Here is a 19,625-nt window from a genome sequence, read left to right on the forward strand (position 1 = left end):
AGCAACCCAATTAAGATAACTAGGCTAAATATGGCTCTGAATGTAAATATGAGCACATTCCTTCTCTATAACATGGCTGTCCTTGCAAAGAATAGAAACACATTTACGTTATAATATAATAATTATCAGAATTTGTTGAATATTTAATTTGAAAATTATCACTGCTGATTAAACTTGATCCAAGTATCCAAACACCCTCCTCGCCTTCTCCTTCTTGTGTTTGTTAAAATGCTTTTTAGGCGGTCTCTGAAACGTACTCAAATTCGAATCACTACTGCTTCTGTGAAACAAAAAAAATAATAGAATTTTGATTTTTATTCTGAATATTTTCACCTACCCAGGAGCCGTTGAAGGTGCAGTGGCCCCATACATGGGAACTGTAGATTTAACATGAGCTTTGACAGACACCTTGGTGAAGAATGCTTGGTCCAATGTCTCGGCACTAACCTTTGAAGGCTGAAATAAAAAAATTTTAAAATTTATAATTAAATTTAAAAATAAATTACTTTAAACCGCAGGTTCTGTGGGATGTTTGGATTGTCTGGTTTATTACTAATTCTCTCTGGGAATTTGTGGAAATCTGCCTGGCTGCAGTTTGGAGGTGCATAGCAGTACAAGAGCTTGCCGTTTACGTAGTCTTTCAAAACACACCTGGCGCTTCGAGAAACATCAGGTAGACCTCGTTGCGTCATGAAGCCCCGATTGTCTGATAAAAACGCAAATATGAGATGATTTTAACTTTAAGATTAAATTATATTTACATCCATATGCACTCAAGAATTCTTCCGCAGTAGGACTTCGGTCAGGATCGTCTCCTTCCTGAGGTTTGGGAAGGATGATCCCGTACTTGTCTTCGAGCACATGCCTGGGAATGAGACTTGCAATCAGGTTGACAGGGGGAAGGTGATCACGAAGTTGGTCAACGGGCAAAATGCCATTGGTAACCATGTCAGCTTTGGTGCACACGAACGTAGGCATTACCAGACCGGGACAATCACACAACATCAGGGATGGTTCGAGGTACAAAGTCTTTAAAAATCAAATTTTAGAAATTCTCAATACAAATTTAGTCAATTTTCTACCTGAAAGTGTTTTGTTTTGCCAGGTGTGGTGGAGACGGAAACTTTTTTCTGCTGCAGTAAAGAATTGATGGTGGAACTTTTGCCAACATTGGGATATCCGACGAGTCCGATGCAGGTGCAGTCTTTGCCTGGCACTTGGAAGGACTTGAAATATTCGATAAGTTCCTGCCTTGAGAGAACCTTCGGGTGCTTTTTGACGACAACTGGCTTTTCAACCGGCTCCTCTATTTCATCAGAAGACTCTTCAGATTCCTCATTCTCTTCAGCAGTCTCTTCAGATTCTTCGGCAATCTCTTCTGGTTTCTATTAAAAAGTATTACATAGGAAATTATTGGTTTTATTTTTAAATTACCTCTTCATCCTCTAAAATTGCAGAGAAAAATGCTACAGTCACGTTGATTTCTGAGAAATATTTGGTCCAGGCGTCGATCTGTTCTTCAGTCAGAAAATCAGCCTTGTTCAGCAGCAGAACATTCCTTTTGTTCGGGTCGAGTTCTTTAACATAGGCTTCCAAGTCTTCGCAGCGGAACATCAGCGGATTTCTGGCGTCCAGAATTTGCACCAGGACGTCACTGAACAATTTAAATTCAGTACAAAAGTGGTTAAAAATATTCAAAATTTCACCTTCTTTCAACAACGCGCCACAACTGCCTCCAAAACTCAAGGTTTTTCTCATACGGAGTCAAAATTAATTCCTTTTCCTCCTGAAGTTTGGCCAAATCGTGTCTCCACTGCAAGAACGAAGCCTTTTCCTCTTCCTGAAGTTGTTCTCCAGTGGTCGAGGCGTCCCATTTTGGTCTGAGAACAACCATTATGATCAGTTTGTACTTTTTGTATAAAAAACTTAGGTACCTTCGAGGAATTTTCAGCAGATTAGCCAGCTGCAGGTGCTGAGCTTCTTTTTCAGCCCGTTCTTTTTTGTTCAGCAGTCCTGTCGAGGCCGTTACAAAAGAGACGTTCATTTTCTCACTCTGAAATTAATTTTAAATCAATTTCAAACAACTTTTAAAATAATCAAAATGACAGACTTTGAAGTCGGTTCCAGCAAGTTCAGCCGTCGAGAGAAATTCCTGGAAGGAACTCTCCTCGGTGACGGACTGCAAATTCAATCGTCCCCAGTCATACCCGTCGTTAATTTCAGCCGTGTGAAGCTGAAAATGCATTGCAGTTAAAATAAAATTTAAAAGTTTCAACAATTTTTGTGGAATTCACCATGGAATCTCCGACCGTCCTTCTGTTGACATTCTGCACGAATCTGTCCTTAATCAGCGTTTTGCCGAGCCCGGACTTGGCGCTCGCCTTTTTCTTGTTGCCCATTTTCTAGATTTCGAAAACGGCCGAAGCCGTCGCGACTGGTTTGTTGAGAAATTCGCAGGCAAAAATTTGTTTCTGCGATGGTCTGTTTACATACAATTCAGCTCAGCAGGCACATGGCATGGATTTAGTTGCTTCGAACTCCGCAACGTGGCGCTGGACTCCAGAGCTCGGAGGCGGCAAATCATGCGATCGCATGGAAAGATGCTGGTTTTGTGGAAAAGTTTTCAGATTTTATTCCAATTAAATAAAAAATTTCCAATATTTCAGTTATAATAATGTTTTTGGATTGACAAAAACTGTAAGATTCTAAGCAATGAGGTATACTTGATCCTGGAAGTTTTAACAAAATCTGTATAATTTTCAACAACTTTTAGTGATTTTTAGTAAAAAATAATTATATTTTCGGATACCAAGTATTTTCGGCTTTCAAGTACCGGACAAAAATCTCGTCTATTGCCTCAACTGAGGACACATTTTTAAATGAGCTATTAAATTTCATTTTTTCTAATATAGTTCTGCCATTTTATTTAATTTTTATATTGTGAAAGGCGCAAACGAGGACTCAATTTTAATTTTATCAAAAAACATTGATTTTTCTTTGGCTTAAAAGAACCAGACAATATAAAAAAAATCCCGTCTTTCCTCAACTGCAAGGAACAATTTTTGAGAAAAATTTGATTTCATTTCCATCAATTTCTATGAAGTTTTGCCATTAATGCCATTTTAATAATTTAATGAAATGCAATTTTTTTTAACATTATTATCCACTTGAAAAAAATAAATCAAGTAAATATTAAAAAAATTTATGATTTATTAGAAAAGATGATGGTCCGATGATGGTTAAATAAAATTCCATTAATTTGATATAATGTATTAGCAAAGAAATACTGATATTTTATTCCTGCAAATTACAAGTATTAAAAATTAAAAATACTTTTTGTAATAAAATAACTAATTACGCAACTAACAAAAATCTAAACCGACCTAAATTGTGTCAGTTAATTAAGAAAGAGCGGATGCTGATTATCTCAAAACTGTGTCATCGGCTCCGAGAAGTCCAAAAGGTTTTGAGAATTTTGATAAATTATAATGGCCTGGCCGCGTGACTCCAGATCGACCGACACACACGCGCAATTTATCACTTCTTCTTGTAAATCATGTGCGCCGAAGACCTTTGATATCTTGTTTATTTTTTTGCTCTTTGATCAGTTTGAAACCAAATAATATATCCCAAGATAATTGGCCGTCTCTCCGCCGCTCTCCCACCCGAGACAGACTTTTATATGTGCGCATCAAATACACAGAAAGGAAGTGGAAGAAAAGAAGAAGAAGTGGTGCTTGAAACTGCTGGTATAGTATTGTGGAAGCCGCCGTCGTCAGTAAACGTCCGACTGAAATTTGCATCAGTTTCAAGAAGAGCTTTTTATAACACCAGCAGGTTTGCAAAATTATTTAAATTATAAATTTTTCATGTAAATTGTTAAATTTTGTACTCGTAAAAGAATTATTTTATTGTTACTGCGCAATTTCTCGAGAAAGAGTTTGGGTTTCCTTGTTTGTCATAAAAAAAACCAACCATAATTGCACAATTAAATAAATTAATACTAAAATTCTACGTATATACATTTGTTAAAATTTTAATGCTTTAAAAGAAAAGAAAAAATTAATCCACTTAATTTAAATAAAATGATGGACATTTTTTTATAGGAATATTTGAAGATCTGAAAATTTTTACAAATTTTAATTGATATCATTTTGGTCAATTTTATCATAGCAGCTGATTTTCCTAATTCTTTTGAATAAAATTAATATATCAGTGAAAATCAAAATAGATCTTATTACATAACAACAGTTTCTTTTCATAGTCAAATTTAACAAATAATTATACATTTTTTTTCACTGCATTTTATTTGAAAAAATCTTAAGAGCCGATTTTCTTAATACGTGCGTCACTTGAATTGATAATCACGTGATGGGAAAATGCGCACAACATTGAAGTTGTAGTGAATAAAGTTTCCTTTTTTGCAGTTCGTCAAAACAACAACATGAAGGCGATACTGGTATTGCTGTCCTTAATTGCACTTAGCCAATGTTTCAACCTCAGAGACGAGTGGGACGCTTTCAAGGTATCAAAAGTTATGCAAATATTGGCAGGGTCATTTGCTCACCTGCAGGCTAACCTTTAAGTTCAAAACAGTCAAACTTTGTATTTATAATTATTTTATTTGTTTATTAATTCATTTAAAATACAAAAAAATCAAAATTTTGTATGTATTTTATTAAAACTAATCAAATTTCTTTACATTTTCTTTTTACTTAATTCATGACGACTTTACTTATATTTTTTAATTTCAAGAACTTCCAAGGCAATGCCCTTGGCTGTTTTTTTTTTTTTAACATTTTGCTTCGCTCTGAATTCTTTTCTCATTGGGCATTTTTTTCTTCGGCGATGAATTTCAGGCGCGCCACAAGAAGACCTACGAGTTGGACTTTGAGGACAATTTTCGCATGAAAGTCTTCAAGGACAACGCGAAGAAGATCAAGCAGCACAACGACCGATTCAAGCAGGGACACGTGAGCTACAAGTTGGAAATCAACAAGTTCGCTGACCTGGTGCGTAATAAAATAATATTGTAGCGAGGCCGCCACCGCCGCACATTCTGCGCGCATTTCAAATGATCGTGCCACTGTCTTGCGTCACCCCAAGTGTGACACTCGATCTGCTGACTCCTCTGAACTTTGACACTAGATAAAAATTATTAAAATAATAAGATCACGTTTTTGCAAAAAAGCTATTTTAATGATAAGAAGCTGATAAAGCAAATTAGAAAATGATTATTAAAATTAATTAAATAATTTTTAAATTTTGAAAAAAAAATGCCGCAAAGATAGAAATCTATGGTGACAATAACGTGAAAAGTTTTTTTTATTAAAAGATGGAGCAGCAGAGTCAAAACGAAGATCAAGCTAATTAAAAAAAAATGATTTGGTAGATTATTAGAAAAAAATATATAATAGAAAATTCTCATCGAAAATTGTTTTAATTTCCAAAAAATAAGTTTTTGATTTCAATGAAAATTCTATCCAATGAAAATGACTTCTAAAATGATAGTTAATTCAGATATAAATTTTCCTTTAAATCTCTAGGTTTAATTTTCAGATGACAAAACTCATTTCAATTAGATAAATATTGCATGGCGCAATTTATCTTTTCAAATTACTTCCAAGAAGGAAAGTTTGCTTCTTTTCTCAACAAAAGAAATTGCGCTTAATTGTAATTATATATGAATCAGCTAAGAATTATTTGCAATCCAACAATCACAAGTCGTAAGATGAATTTCCTCATATTATTTTATGATTTGACCCTCTGCTTTATTTTTCTGGACTTTGAATTTTATCAGAATTATTGACACTTTGGCCGTGTTTTCGTAGCTGAGCCACGAGTTCCGAGGCATCGTGAACGGCTTCAACCGCACCAGAAACGCGGCCACTCGCACCAAATTGGTCGGCGCCACCTTCATCTCGCCCCACGGCGTCCAACTGCCCGACACCAAGGACTGGAGGGACCTCGGCGCCGTCACCCCCATCAAGGACCAGGGCCACTGCGGCTCCTGCTGGTCTTTCAGCTCGGTAAAAATATTCTCAATTTTAACTAAAAAATTTTAAAGATAACTTATGAACTGAAATGTAAGGAAAATTAAAATTCCACTAAATATTGATAGATGTTTTTGTAATAAATTAAAAAGTTTGCGGAAACATTTAATTTGGGAAAAAAGGAGCCAATTATCAAATAATTGAACTTAAAATGATTTGCAAAATGATCTATCTGAGTATTTAATTATTTTTAATTTAAAAAGGTTATCATTTCTCATGGTCTTTTGATTGACCCTTTACATTTATAGAAGTTTTATTTATTTATTTATTTTTTATTTTGAAATAGTAATTAATTTTAATAATATTTCTAATTTGATTTTTTTTATCTTATTAAAAATTATGAATGTTTTATAACAAAATTCATATATTTTAGACTGGTGCTCTTGAGGGTCAGCACTTCCGCAAGACTGGCAAATTGGTGTCCCTGAGCGAGCAGAACCTGATCGATTGCTCGACCAAGTACGGCAACGAGGGCTGCAACGGAGGCCTCATGGACCAGGCCTTCCAGTACGTCAAGGACAACAAAGGTCTCGACACCGAGACGTGGTACCCTTATGACGGACAGGTGAGAAGATTACAGCAAAATTTCCATAAAAATTAATTTAAAAAAAAAATTATTTCTTTGGCCAGGACGAGAAGTGCAGATACGACCCTGACCACGCCGGAGCCACCGACGCAGGATTCGTCGACGTGGAGAGCGGAAACGAAGACAAGTTGAAGGAAGCCATCGCCACGATTGGACCTGTTTCCGTCGCCATCGATGCCAGCCATGAATCTTTCCAGTTCTACTCAAAGGGTATAATTTAAATTTTAATTAGTTTTATAAAAAAAAAAATTAAAAATTTCTTATGATCAAATTCTACAATAACTTTAATTTAACATTGAAAAAAAAATGTTGCCAAGAATCAGAAATAATTTTTTTTTATATATATCATGCTTTTTTAATTTTTTTAATTAATTAATATAAATTTAATTTATAAAAGAATGCAAAATTTGCCATATTCATGTAATCAAAATTCATAAAATTTAACAAAAGCAAAATACATTTAATAAATGGGGAAAAAATATATATCAAGAAAAATCCTGCAAGAGTTTTAAATTCAATTAAATCCAATTGAATGAATTTAATTCTCCCCTTATTTATTTGATTTTTTTTTTAATTTAAGGTGTGTACTATGAGCCTCAGTGTGACAGCCAGCAGCTGGACCACGGCGTTTTGGCCGTCGGCTACGGCACCGACGAGGAATCTGGCCAGGACTACTGGCTCATCAAGAACTCTTGGGGCACCGTCTGGGGCGACCAGGGCTACGTCAAGATCGCCCGCAACCGCGACAACCACTGCGGAGTGGCCACTCAAGCCAGCTACCCCCTTGTCTGATGCATTTCGCCATTGTTTTTTAGTTGTTCAGACGCCAATCTCAATATAAAAAAAAAAAATACGAAATATGCAATTTAAGAAAATCAATACAATGCTCTCAGAACAAACTATAGGATTAAGTCTGTGAATAAATAAGTAAAAATGTTTTATACCAATTGAAAGAAAATCCGTGCAGGTTTTAATTTAGGAATAAAAATATGAAAAGAGAAACGTACTTGATGTTTTATTTAGTAAAATATAAAAAAAAATCCAGAACTTTTATATATTTATAAAAATAAATTATTTTAATTTTAAGATAATATGCAATTTCTAAATTAAAAAATTAAATTATTGGAATATTTTCAGGAGTTTTTAATAGAAAAAAACGATTTTTTTAAACAAGCATTTCGGAAATTGGAAAGTTCTGTTTGAAAATTAAAAGTGTTCAATATCTGAGAACTTTTAAAAATAATTTGAAATATTTCATGAAAAAAAACCATTTAACAATTTTTTGAAATTAATCAAAACTTTTTCAATATCTGATTTTAAAATTTGAAAACAAACTGGAATTTGGTTAAAATGCGAGTAAATTTTAATTATGTACAAGAAATTCGCAAAAATCTTGCAATTCAAAACTTTTTTTAATTAATTGCTATTTATTTTATAATATTTCATTCCGGATCTCATTCCAAATGAATTCAAAGATCAGATCTTTGAAAATGGAATGAATATTCGAAATGATGGAAAAATAAAACCCGCATCCAATTAGCAGAGAGGATGTGAATTTAAGTGCAGGGGTGTATTTATTATGCGAATGTGGCGGAAAAAAAGAAAAAGTGTACCCCTGACGCACGGCGGCGGACAAGAGGTTTTCGAGTGTGTGTTAAGAATTCCAGACAAAAGCAGCAGCACAGGTACTTTAAAATATATGAGCAGGTAGAGGGAGGGAGGTGGGGAGGGGCGCGGCAGGTAAAAAAGTAGATGTATAAAAAAAGCCGCCGTCGCCGAAGAATGGAGTGGAGGTGAAAATAAAAAACGATACGGCGGCGCGGAGAGGAGAAGAAAACCTGTTTTGCCGCGAGCAACCTCACGAAGACCGACGTCTCGGCGTTTTTGTTTTTGTACCTCGGCGGCCGAGCGAGAGCAGATCTCTTGAAAACGCGGCGTCCGTGACTTCGCAGCCCCTTATTCGCTCGCGCCCTCCGCCGCGCGTCGAGGATGCACTCGTGAATTTGCAAACCGGCGTTTTTCGCGACCGCAGCCATGGAGGTGAGTTCGCATTCGCAAAAGCTCCCCGATCATTTCAATGGCGGAATTTTCACTCGGATATTCCATACCTTCGGCAGGTCCTGTTACTTTTAGATCACGTTTAAAGTGAGGCTGGACCCGCCGCTCTCTCTACCGCGTTCACTTTTGCAATCGTATTAGTCTCTCGCAAGCAACAATTCAATAATTCAAAAGCTCAAAATTTTATTTAATTACCAAATTTTAGGCTGAAATTTACTAAAGTGGCAAAATTAATGTTAAATTTTTGTTTTTAGTTGAGATTTTTGTGTAGAGTTGTGTCGTGTTTGCGTTGTTAATTTTTCTGTTTAAAAAAATTAATTTTAAATTTGGACTATTTTAATTGGTTTTCTTTTCTCGCTCAGTCTCTGAATTTTAAATTTCTTGTGGAATCTTAAACTTTAATCAATTTAAAAGTAATAAAAAAATATTTTAAAATTAACTTTATGCTGTATAATTAAGAAGGGAACTGCGTTTCTTTTTATCCAAATTGTTCTGAAATTTAATCGTTCCAAACCATTCAATGATCCTTAAAAAGAGGGAAATATTGAACTTTTTTTTTTATTTTTAAACGGTTCTATGCCAGAAATGGTTTTTACCATCTGAATTCAGGGAGGAGATAAATTTACAATAATTTTTCAATTCAATATTTCATTTCATTTTAAATTCCGTGAGGTTTAAACTCAATTTCCGTAGAAAATTATTTACTCCTAATGCTCTCCATATTAATGTTCCACCGTTTTAATTAAGATTGATTGGGCTCATCTCTCTTTTTCAGTTGAAATTTAAACTAGGAATTTTTTTATTTCTGTTCTGTTTAAAAATGATTGTTTCTTATTAGAAATCCAGGCGATATATAGGCCTGTAATATTAATTTAAATTATTTGTTATATCTAAAAATTATTACCAAATGAATTTCTTTTAATATTTGTTATTTGATTTTTTAATATAATAATTTTACTTTTAATTAGAAATTTAATTGATTTTACCATTTTAAAATACAAAATCTAATAAAAGAACAATTTTTAGAAATAAAAAAAGCTATAAGATAATGTTACATATTCAAAAATTGACATAATCTATCATTTTACCTCTCATAAACGAGATTCATTATTTTTTATTTTTCGGAGTCAATTATCACGTTTCGGTGAACAAATATCCATTAAGGAGCTTGTCTTTTGTCTTGGGAAGGAATCCTTAAAAGTGAGTGAAGCCTTTATAAGAATCAATGGGAAAATCAGTGCCTGGGAAACGCGCACCTTGGTTATATAAAAAGTGTCAAATTCCAACAAGTCACCCATTGAAAATTCCTCCAAGATTTTCATTCAACCCTTTCCTGCCGGCATTGAAATAATGTAATTAGCTTATTAATTTTATTACATTTTTCCCTTTTCCATTATTTTTAATTGCGAAGAGAATTATCACGTCAAAGATGACAAAAAGTCTTGTGGGAAAAACAGACACGATGTCAGAATTTTGCCGTTTTAATAAATATATGAGAGTGAATTTTTAATAACGGAGTAATTCGTACACTTTTCCTGAGCGACAGGAAATATTATATCTCTTGTTTTTAATTATGATAAAAGGAAAAATTCTATTTCCTGCAGCGCGTGCAAATTGAAAAGCTGTATATACGAAAAACGACGAAATGACACGAAAGGAAGCGTTTAATTCTCTCGCACTTGCTTAGTAATAATCTTTAATGCATGTTTTTAACCGTGCCGCGAGAGCAGCGAGCTGAAAAATCGCAAAAACGTGTGAAATGTAAAAAGAGTCCCTTCAAAAAAACGAGACGCGCAGAAACTCAAGCACGTCGTTTTTCAGCTTTTGTCTGAATTCTCGCACTGCTTTTATAAATTTAACGAACACACAATTAGTGGTGCAGGTTTTACTAAAAATCTTTATTTTTTCTTCTGCCTCCTGGAAGTTTTCTTGATGAAGACATTAACGAGCTTGAAAGGTGTGTGTGTGTGTGTGTGGAGCGTATAATAATCACGGGTGTGTGGAGTTGTTACAAAAAAGGAACTTTTCAACAGCCCTCGGCTTCTCGACTCCTTTCGTCTCTCTCGGCGGTGGCCGCTTCTTTTTATTTTACTCCGTTGCGGTTCATTTTCAAGGTTGCCGTCGGTCAAACTTTTATTGAGAAATGAGATGTCATTGGAATTCGACGTTAATTTGAAAATCTCATTAAAATTATCTTTATTATTTGTACTTTCCTAATTAATTGTTTAAAATAATTCTATCGTTTATCAAGTTACACTTTCGGTGAAATTATTTTATTTTTAAAAATTCAGATATGACATTATTATTGTTTCTTCAGTTTTAAATTATTCAACTTGCAGTAAATTAAAAGATAAATAATTAACTTATAATTTCTTATTTCATTACAAGTTGTAAATAAATCATACGAATTATTGATGCTTCTGTAAATAATAATTATAAAGTGATTGTTTATTTTTTTAAGTATACCATCCTCAAATTATCAGAGAACAAACCCTGATCTCCGTTAATAATCTACAATTTTATATTTTCTCTGCAGTTTTTTTTTCCAAATGGAAGCTTGTAATTTTTTTATAGGGAGCTCCTTCCTCAACTTGTCAGGTTCCTTTTTCTATACCTTCTTCCCTTCCAGGTAAAAGTTAATAGCAATAAATTAACCAATTTGAAGGGTATCTTTTTCTGCACCTGCCGCCACTAATGAATGAGGGTTTTAACAACCCGCAGGTCAGACATCTGCACATGAAATGCTATAAACGAACTAAAATCCTTGCATTTTTGTTGTATTTTATAAAAAAAATTTAAAAATAAACTACAGATAATTAACTTCAATATAAAAAATATTACTTTTTGAAACGGGTCATTAAGCTTTCCAACGAATTCCATTTAAAACGAGGCATGACCGTGCACACGAATAATTAAGTTGTAAAATTTGTACCTTCGTCGAGATCAAAATGATCTTTTTATTAACCGCATGTTTTTGGCCGCGGCCAGTAACATCAGATATAAGTAATTACTTATTCTGAATTTTATACTATACGTTTGGTTTATTGCACTTCTTCGCTTTGCCCCGAGTTTGTTGGCCGAGCTGCAGAATTTGTGCTCAACGCGTTCTCTTATTTCTTTCTCTAAGCAAAGAGAAGAGCAGAATAATCTCTCGAAATGTACCGAGGTAACCAGAGAGGGACTTGAGCTCAGGTGGGGGGATGCTGGTTTCGCTCCTCGTGAATTACTCTCGGGTGATTGATTTTAGACCCGTGTGCAAAAATATCAATGCAAAAAAAGTTATTGTTTGTGAGCTTTATTTTTACACTTTGCACGCAATTAAAAAGATTCGTTTGGGCATTTTATATTATTTAAAAAAAATTATTTTATTATTTTTAATGTGTTTTCCTTCTTAAAATTTTTGAAAATCTTGGTTTCCAGATAACGAAATTTAAAGTAAAAAGAGTAAAAATTAAATTAAGGAAATTGCAAATTTATAACAAACTTTCTGTGTGAAAATTTTAAATGCTAAATTCCGAAACCCGCAAAATGAACTCAGGTCCAACATACCTTTCTTTGGCTGGCCGTGCAGCTCTCACAAGAGGCGCTCGGTCGTCGATAGATTTATGGACCGCCCAGCAAGTTGGGCATTTTGCCGATCATTAAACCGTGAGCCGGCAATGACTCGCCCGTCAATAAATCCCAGACTTTTCCCAAACCAATTCCGAAAACCTTTGTGAATAATTCAATAATTTCACTAAAGAATTTTCTGGCAATGAATAAATTTAATTTTTTTTTTAGAAATGAATTAATTTTTAATTTGCAGAACGCAACTGCCGATGATGACTGGTGGGCGGACGCGGAGGACGTGGACTCGTGGCTGCCAGTGAGCGCCCTGCAAAATCTGGTCGACATTCCTCTGAGTTCGGAGAGCATTTCGTCCATTGGATTTCTGCCTCCGCCGCCACGACCGTCAGAAATACTCGCCCTCGAGGAATTGGGCAGCGAGGCCTTCACCTCGAGCTGCGATTTGTGCTCCTGGGCCTGGAGCAACCCTGCTTTTGCCATAGACCCTAATCGTAAGATATTTTCAAATAATTTTGTTCATTAATTAAAAACTAAATACAAAAGTGAAAAAATATGAATAAAAATTAGAAAATTGTTTTATTTGAATTTTAAATATAATACTTTGAACTATTTAAAGGATTAGAACTTTATGTCTCGTACCAATTAATTATTTTTTAATAAAATAATTAAATTGAAATAGTTTTTCTAAATAAAATCTTATTTATATTTTGACAATTTCATTTAAATCAATTAAACGAACAGAAATTAATATTTGTAATTTAATTACTATTTTAATTTTTGCTTTTTAGGACTGTCTCCAGCCACTTATGGGGAATTCGGCTGGGCCCTAACTCTTGTCTTAGTCGCGTTCCTTTCAGCCGTGATCGGAGCCGTCGTCACAGTCACAATGCTGCAATGCAGAAGGTCCGAAAAACCCCTACTTTTTTTCCTTTTCAATCTGACTTTTCTCTTTACTTAGAATGAAAGGGTTGCAGTCCGGGTGCTGCGCCAGCGACGAGGAGGAGGACCTCCGCGGCGGCCGCACCTCCTCTTCCACCCCTGAGAATCAAAATCCGTTCGCAGACGAAAACAAGACGCCACCCCTGCCGTCGACGCGGACACCCCGAGGCGGTGGTTTCTGGAGGCGCATCTTCAAACGCAACCCCATTTCGGTGAGGGGCCATTGCGAGAGCAGCCTCCAGCGCAGGCCTCCGCGCCGCCTCTGCCCGACTGCGCCTCCGACAAATGAAAATCACTACACAGTGACTAGAAGGTGAATATATTTGAAGAAATCAAAGGCGTTCTCCGGAATCTAAAGTATTTTGAATTTTACTTAATGAAAAATAGAAAAAAAATTGATTAATTTAAAGAAATTATTTATGAAATTTCCAATTAAATACAAACATTTTAATTAGCATTTTTAATAATTTTTTTTTAGAAAATAACGAAATAAGAGACAAAAATGCTTTTTCTTAGTTGAAATTGAGGTTTTAGAATGAATTAAATTACAAATATTTATCAAAAATAGAGTGAATATCTAAAAAACAACCTATTTTGTGACTTTTTCTCCTTCTATAATTTATTTTAAATTATAAAATGCCACCTAAATGAACCTATTTTTAGTATTTTTATGTTTTTGTTTTGCCTAAAATTAACTACAAGCTCTAAATTTTGATGGAGAAACAGCTATTTGGCAATTAAGTCACCCAGTTTTTTTTTACCAAGACTAGTTTTAATCATGAAAAAACTGCATCAAACTGACAGAAATTAAGTAAATCGTTTTGATTTTTAGAAACATTTTTTTTTTTTTAGAAAAATATTATATCATTTTTAAATTTTAAATTCAAAGTAAAAATATCATTTGAATTCAAAGCAATCCTAGAGAACGTATTAATTTGTGAATTTTCTGTCTTGTTTTTTCCAGAATTTCACCATAGATTTTCATTTCTTTTTATTTATTTATAAAATTCAAAATTTTTAAATCTCGGAGAACGCTCGAAATTGTCCAACAATCTGAGCCAATTTGACTTTTAGTATTGAAAATAGTCCGGCGCCTGATTCCAGTTCGTCCGTCTACACGACTTCGTACGCCGGCGAGGAGGCCCTTTACGCCGAGCTGGAAAGAGCCGCCGACCCTGCCTACCAAAACACGGGCTACCAAAATCCACCCGAGGTGGAATCGGAGGCGCCGCCCAGTGCGCCGAGCAGCGCCTACTACTCCGACCTGAGTTGCGGCCCCGACCGAATGTACGAGGCCGTCGGCGACGGCGTCCCTTCGACCTGGAACGCCCAAACGCTGGAGGCCTTCAGGCACCACGACCTGATCATGACCACGTCCCTTGCCACGAAAACAGTACCTTCCGACTACATTTAAGGAATTATATACTTGCCATATTAATCTTTCGTAGTGGTGAATGTTTAGCTTTAGTTTAGAAAATCTTGAGACTTTCATTTTAATGGTAACAAATTTCAATTTTGTGATGCTTTTTTTCTTTATAATTATTTCTTACCAAATTAACACAGAGCGCTTTTTGTTCAATTGTAAAACGCGCCTCTTTTTCCTAGTCCTTGGCATAAAAATGTACACAATCGACTTGAAATTAGAGGCGTGTAATTTGACCGCAATTAATTAAGTTATTATTTATTTTTAAACGAAAATGTGATGAAATTGTTTCGACTTTGGATTATCTGCGTTGGTTTAAGGGTTTGCTTGTTAAGTTTGGAAATTTTCAATTCAAATGCATTTTAATTTATGTGGATTAATAATAAACGTAGAAATATGAATTACATATGTTTGTATTTTGATTGACTGATTTTAATTTAGGTTCTGATGAAAATTTGGACACAAATTTTTAGACTAACGTTTAATTTTTACTATGGAAAACCACAGGAATTAGTTGTATTCCGGCGCAGATATATTGAGAACCCTGAATTTGGGCAGCGGAACTTGTTCCAGATATTCGGCTTGTTCGGCGAAAATCGGCTCCGCCTTCTCGAACCAGGGGTAGTGCGCGTAAATTCGTTCGCTAGGCTCGGAGCTCCAGTGGTGAATGCGACAACGGAGATTTACCTTTTCCTTTTTGTTCAACGTGATGGTGACAAAGAACTCCTTGTTCTGCAGACTCAGGTCGGGCCCGCTGATCGGTCCCGGCGGCATTTCGATGCAGCTATCGTCGGAAATTATGATTCCGGCTTTCCGTGCGTTCGCTCGAATGTGCCACGGTTCTAGCGTCCACGGATTGTCTTTGCTCATCGTGACGGCAACCATTTGGCGCGCGATGTAAGCAACAGTCTGAAATGTTTTCAAATTACTTTTTAATAAAAAGCCAAGTTTGAAGTTTACCCTCGGAGCATCTTTCGAGCTGAATTCAACAGAAGCACCTCCAGATGCTTCGGAACAGAAAAGTGCCTCGTTTTCAGGATTTACATAAACGGCCAGCTTTGGCAACAGCAATCTATTGTAGACAAAGTTCCGTCTCAACTTGACTTTGTCCCCCTTTTTGCCAACACCTGCACACAAAAAAAAACCAAGATCAGATCTGAATTTGTTTGTGCAAATTTTAAAATTTAACATCATAAATTGTTCATCGATTTGTTTAGAAGTAAATTTAGATCGAATTACCATCCACGTATTGGGTTAAAATGACCTCCAGTGGTTCTTCCTTGGTCTTATTCCTTCCCTGCACGGTCTCATAAACATAATTTGTGCCTTTCAGTTTGACTGGTCTGTGGCCTTTCTTGTGTGGTCTGAGAGGGAACTTTCTTTTCAGGATTGTCGAACATCGTTCCAACGGACTCGACTGGAAAATTTATACATAATATGAGAATTTAAAATAAAATTCATCCACCGTAAAATAATTTTGATGAGAAAAAACTTACACTGATAAAAGCAAATTGCAAGCCAGGCGGATGGACCATTCCTGTGCTCAAAGTTGAGAGACGACTGCATAGCTTGAGCATTTTTTTACAACTCTAGTTGGCAATTTAATTGAAATTAAGGTTGCAAAAGCTTGAATTTCAGCTCTTTTCCAACTTCTTGTCGGCACAAAAGGCGAAATGTTTTGATTGGATTTTAACGTGTGCACCACCTGGTGTCGAATTATAGAACTATTATCACAAAGGCCAAAATCTGGCGCCAAAAATAATGTATGGATCCGAATAAAGCTTAAAAAATCATGATTATGATTAAAATCTTAAGTTTTTATAAAAAATTTTACTGATTAGCTTCCAGCATTCACTAGAATTGTTGAATATTAAAAAAATTTATGTTTGTTCCATTTTTCAACTCGGCATATTTTTTATTAACTTATTTTGTGGGTTTGTTGCGTAAACTCCTTTACACAAAACCTAAGAAAAATGTCAAACTTAAGAGGTAAAAGCTTTAACAATTTTCTTCCTTTCAAGCTGTTCTAAAAGCTTAGCACGCTTCCTCTTTCGCAGATCCAATTTTTCAGTTTTTATTTCCATCTCTTCGTGGTATTTGCTAAACATGATTTTCATCGATGGCATTATGATTGGCAGTAGCTGCAGTTGACTCAAAGAAATCTAGTAACAATTTTATATTAAAAAACCATTAAATTACTGAAATTTTTGTCTTACCCGCATGTTGTCGAACGCAATTCCAACAGAGTCTGAGAATTTACTATTAAAGATGGGGATTTTCGCGTAGCGCTGACTAAAGTGAGTCAAAAGAGTAAACTTTGCACCCATTTTTTGTCCAACTTCGATTGCTTCCGACGTCGTCGAATGTCTCTTTTGCCTTGCCTCTTCGCGCAAATCGTCTTCCATTGTGGCTTCATGTATCAAAAGGTCACATCCACGACCTTAACACAATTTTATAATTAGGAGTAAAATTAAAAATGTGTGATTTTACCAATAGAAATTAATTTGTCACAAGGCTCCGTGTCTCCCGAATAGACCATTTTCCAACCAGACGAGTGCTCGAAAAGGACACCGTAGGCTTGATTGCAGTGCTTTACCAAACAAGTCTTTGTCTCTTTAATCGCAAGAGCGGAGTTGAACTTGTCATAGTTTCCATCTTCACTGAGCCGGATCATTTCCAAATGTGCTCGGATCGGTTCATAAATGTTGCTATAATTCTAAAATAAAGAAGAATATAACAAAATTTCTTTTACTAAAACAATAGTTTACGTTGATAAATGGTATCACAGGTTGGGGAAGCAGCAGCACCAACTTGGAAGGTGCCAAGTCAAGCAACTCCAACGCTTTTGCACGGGCGAGAATCACTCCGACCAAACCCAGGTGATGATCTGCATGGAGGTGAGAAACGTAGACACCTTTCAGTTTCCTCAAAATCGAATTCGACTCTTCGACTCCAAACAAACGCACGATCTGCCCCAAAGTGGCTTCTCCGCAGTCCATTAAAAAACAGCTGTCTTTGCTGAAAACAAATTTAATATTTAATTTTCCATTTCCAATTTATATCTTTACCTAGTTTCAACCAAAATTCCACTGACGTTTCTTGTTTTGTTGGGAATGCAAGAACCAGTTCCCAAAAAGGTGATCTTTGGGTAAACCGCACCTTTTGTGTCTGCGATTAGGAGTTTTCTCTGGACACTTTGCAGTTCCTCGTTGAAACCCTCTTCGTCCATGCATTCCTGGACATACTCTTGTGGGTTGATGAGCAATCTTGAGGACCTGATTTAAAGAAAAAAATTATTTCCCAAACAACATTTAATTTTTATGATTTACATGTCAATTCCCTTGTTTGGTCTCAGGACACATTTGACGAGAGTGTTACCCTGGACGGTGTTGTGCAGGGCCATCTTTTCAGGCACTTCTATCGGTAGAGGAAAAATGTCTTTGTGCAGAAGGTGGAGTTTGTGTTGCAGGCGGTGGACAGAAGTTGTTCCCTGACAGGAATTGTCAGAGTTCAAAGTGATGTGTTTTGTCGACAATGGAAACAATTTCATCCACTCTTGGTATTCAGGCAGACGCATCACCTGGGGCGGCGTGAAATGGAAGATGGCAAAAACTGCTTCAGGGTCGTCAGTCTGGTGCTTTTTGAACTCCGGTCTTGACAGCAACGAAGGCAGAAACGACTCGTCAGGACACTCGACAACTTTGATTAAAATTAATAACGGAATGAAATTTTAAATTTTAATATAAAACCTATGAAAGTTGGGCCAGGGTCATTGGGACTGGTGACATCAGATGATTTGACCTCTGTTCCATCCTGAAGAATCACATCCTCTCCAGCTTTGAGCTTTCCCAGAAGTGGGCCGAGAGGGACACCGAATTTCTCGCACTGCTCCAAAAGCAGTTTTCCTTTCTTTGGGTGCAATTTGCAGATGAAACTGATGCTTTGATCAGGACCAGGTGCCCGTTGGCAAATTCGCTTTGCCTGAAATAAAGGTATTTAATTACCTAAATAAATTATATATTAATTAATACCTGTAAAACTGAAGCGCCTTCCGATTCTTCTCCATCATCAAAATCTTCACTTGGAGGAGGATCGCCGTTGCTTTCGATTATTACAAAGTCAACTTTCATGACTGAATCTTCATAAGGTTGCGTCAGGTCAGCGTGGTGCACGTTTAAGTCTCCAAGCGCTACGAAGCTTTTGCTAATAAAAAATATTTCCTCCTGATAATGAAAGAATGATTAAATTTATATATCAATTGAGATTTTATTTTTTATTTTCTTACAACTTGTTTAGGTCCGTAGAGGGTGATGTTGGTCACACCAGAGTCTCGCGCCGTCAAGCACAAACCAGGCAGTCCGCCGAAATTCTTCCAACTCGAACTGGTGATGAAAATGTGCTCCATTTTGGACAGTTTCATTTTGTGCTCGTGGGCCAGCCTCTGCGTTCCTTCGCCGCAATTAAACATGTATCTGTAATTAAAAATTTTAATCAATACGTGTTGATTTAAGAAAATATTCCAAAATAACCTGATTTGGTCTGATGTGACGTAGAGCGAGGCTGGAGCTCCTGGGGCGCCGCTGCCCAAAACCTGCAAGTTGAAATTGGCCGCTTCGTATTCCTTTTTGATCTTCTTGTTTCGGGCTGGGCTGCCTTTGAACGGTTTCATGTTCATGATGATACTGTTGATGTCCACTTTAGTTGACAAACCACGAACACTCTCAAAATTAAGCACGATTCGTGAAAAAATTGCTCTCATCGGGCAGCGACTAAAAAAATTTATTTTATTTTGTTAATAACTAAATTAATGTGCAAAACAATTTCCTCACTTTCTTCAAGGAAAAAACAAAGACTTCACACACAAAATTGGAATACTTTTTTAGAGCATAAATTTCAATTTCGAAGTGGTAAAAGATAAAATTGCATCAGACTTTTCCAGTCCTCATGGTTTTTAAAATCGAAGGTAAATACAAGGCACGCCCCCTTTTCCCAGCTGGCA

The 19,625-nt window shown here is 35.9% G+C and overlaps 5 protein-coding genes across 7 annotated transcripts; 2 read left to right on the plus strand and 3 right to left on the minus strand.

Moving 5' to 3' along the window:
- Nucleotides 1-108: 108 nt before the first annotated feature.
- Nucleotides 109-2,530, minus strand: LOC132204835 (large subunit GTPase 1 homolog). The gene is made up of 10 exons (XM_059633645.1): nucleotides 2,295-2,530; nucleotides 2,111-2,233; nucleotides 1,935-2,053; nucleotides 1,707-1,880; nucleotides 1,435-1,654; nucleotides 1,083-1,385; nucleotides 762-1,029; nucleotides 507-706; nucleotides 338-456; nucleotides 109-280 (listed from the first exon to the last, which is right to left on the minus strand). The coding sequence occupies exons 1-10, from the start codon at nucleotides 2,397-2,399 to the stop codon at nucleotides 169-171; spliced, it is 1,743 nt and encodes a 580-aa protein (XP_059489628.1). The 5' UTR covers nucleotides 2,400-2,530; the 3' UTR covers nucleotides 109-168.
- Nucleotides 2,531-3,676: 1,146 nt separating this feature from the next.
- Nucleotides 3,677-7,645, plus strand: LOC132204836 (procathepsin L). Its single transcript, XM_059633646.1, has 7 exons — nucleotides 3,677-3,837; nucleotides 4,428-4,525; nucleotides 4,860-5,012; nucleotides 5,832-6,029; nucleotides 6,427-6,618; nucleotides 6,684-6,849; nucleotides 7,220-7,645. The coding sequence occupies exons 2-7, from the start codon at nucleotides 4,445-4,447 to the stop codon at nucleotides 7,429-7,431; spliced, it is 1,002 nt and encodes a 333-aa protein (XP_059489629.1). The 5' UTR covers nucleotides 3,677-3,837; nucleotides 4,428-4,444; the 3' UTR covers nucleotides 7,432-7,645.
- Nucleotides 7,646-8,513: 868 nt separating this feature from the next.
- LOC132204556 (uncharacterized) lies at nucleotides 8,514-15,032 on the plus strand. 3 transcript variants are annotated; one of them, XM_059633134.1, is made up of 5 exons: nucleotides 8,514-8,679; nucleotides 12,503-12,755; nucleotides 13,053-13,167; nucleotides 13,223-13,516; nucleotides 14,278-15,032. In XM_059633134.1, the coding sequence occupies exons 1-5, from the start codon at nucleotides 8,674-8,676 to the stop codon at nucleotides 14,615-14,617; spliced, it is 1,008 nt and encodes a 335-aa protein (XP_059489117.1). In that variant the 5' UTR covers nucleotides 8,514-8,673; the 3' UTR covers nucleotides 14,618-15,032. The 3 variants fall into 3 exon arrangements, with proteins under 3 accessions (XP_059489117.1, XP_059489119.1, XP_059489118.1); XM_059633136.1 differs by having other exon boundaries at nucleotides 8,515-8,679; nucleotides 14,308-15,032; XM_059633135.1 differs by having other exon boundaries at nucleotides 8,517-8,679; nucleotides 14,290-15,032.
- LOC132204558 (large ribosomal subunit protein bL9m) lies at nucleotides 14,952-16,324 on the minus strand. Its single transcript, XM_059633137.1, has 4 exons — nucleotides 16,123-16,324; nucleotides 15,866-16,043; nucleotides 15,587-15,753; nucleotides 14,952-15,535 (listed from the first exon to the last, which is right to left on the minus strand). Exons 1-4 carry the CDS (start codon nucleotides 16,201-16,203, stop codon nucleotides 15,137-15,139), a joined length of 825 nt encoding a protein of 274 aa, XP_059489120.1. The 5' UTR covers nucleotides 16,204-16,324; the 3' UTR covers nucleotides 14,952-15,136.
- A 197-nt stretch (nucleotides 16,325-16,521) lies between these two features.
- On the minus strand, nucleotides 16,522-19,614 carry LOC132204160 (ribonuclease Z, mitochondrial-like). Its single transcript, XM_059632478.1, has 11 exons — nucleotides 19,456-19,614; nucleotides 19,156-19,395; nucleotides 18,912-19,098; nucleotides 18,658-18,849; nucleotides 18,376-18,607; nucleotides 17,956-18,325; nucleotides 17,695-17,901; nucleotides 17,395-17,644; nucleotides 17,117-17,342; nucleotides 16,843-17,066; nucleotides 16,522-16,788 (listed from the first exon to the last, which is right to left on the minus strand). Exons 2-11 carry the CDS (start codon nucleotides 19,383-19,385, stop codon nucleotides 16,609-16,611), a joined length of 2,298 nt encoding a protein of 765 aa, XP_059488461.1. The 5' UTR covers nucleotides 19,386-19,395; nucleotides 19,456-19,614; the 3' UTR covers nucleotides 16,522-16,608.
- Nucleotides 19,615-19,625: the final 11 nt, after the last annotated feature.

This window comes from Neocloeon triangulifer, unplaced genomic scaffold, assembly GCF_031216515.1.
Source record: "Neocloeon triangulifer isolate White Clay Creek 2 clone unplaced genomic scaffold, ASM3121651v1 ptg000022l, whole genome shotgun sequence".
In the NCBI taxonomy this organism is placed as follows: Eukaryota; Metazoa; Arthropoda; class Insecta; order Ephemeroptera; family Baetidae; genus Neocloeon; species Neocloeon triangulifer.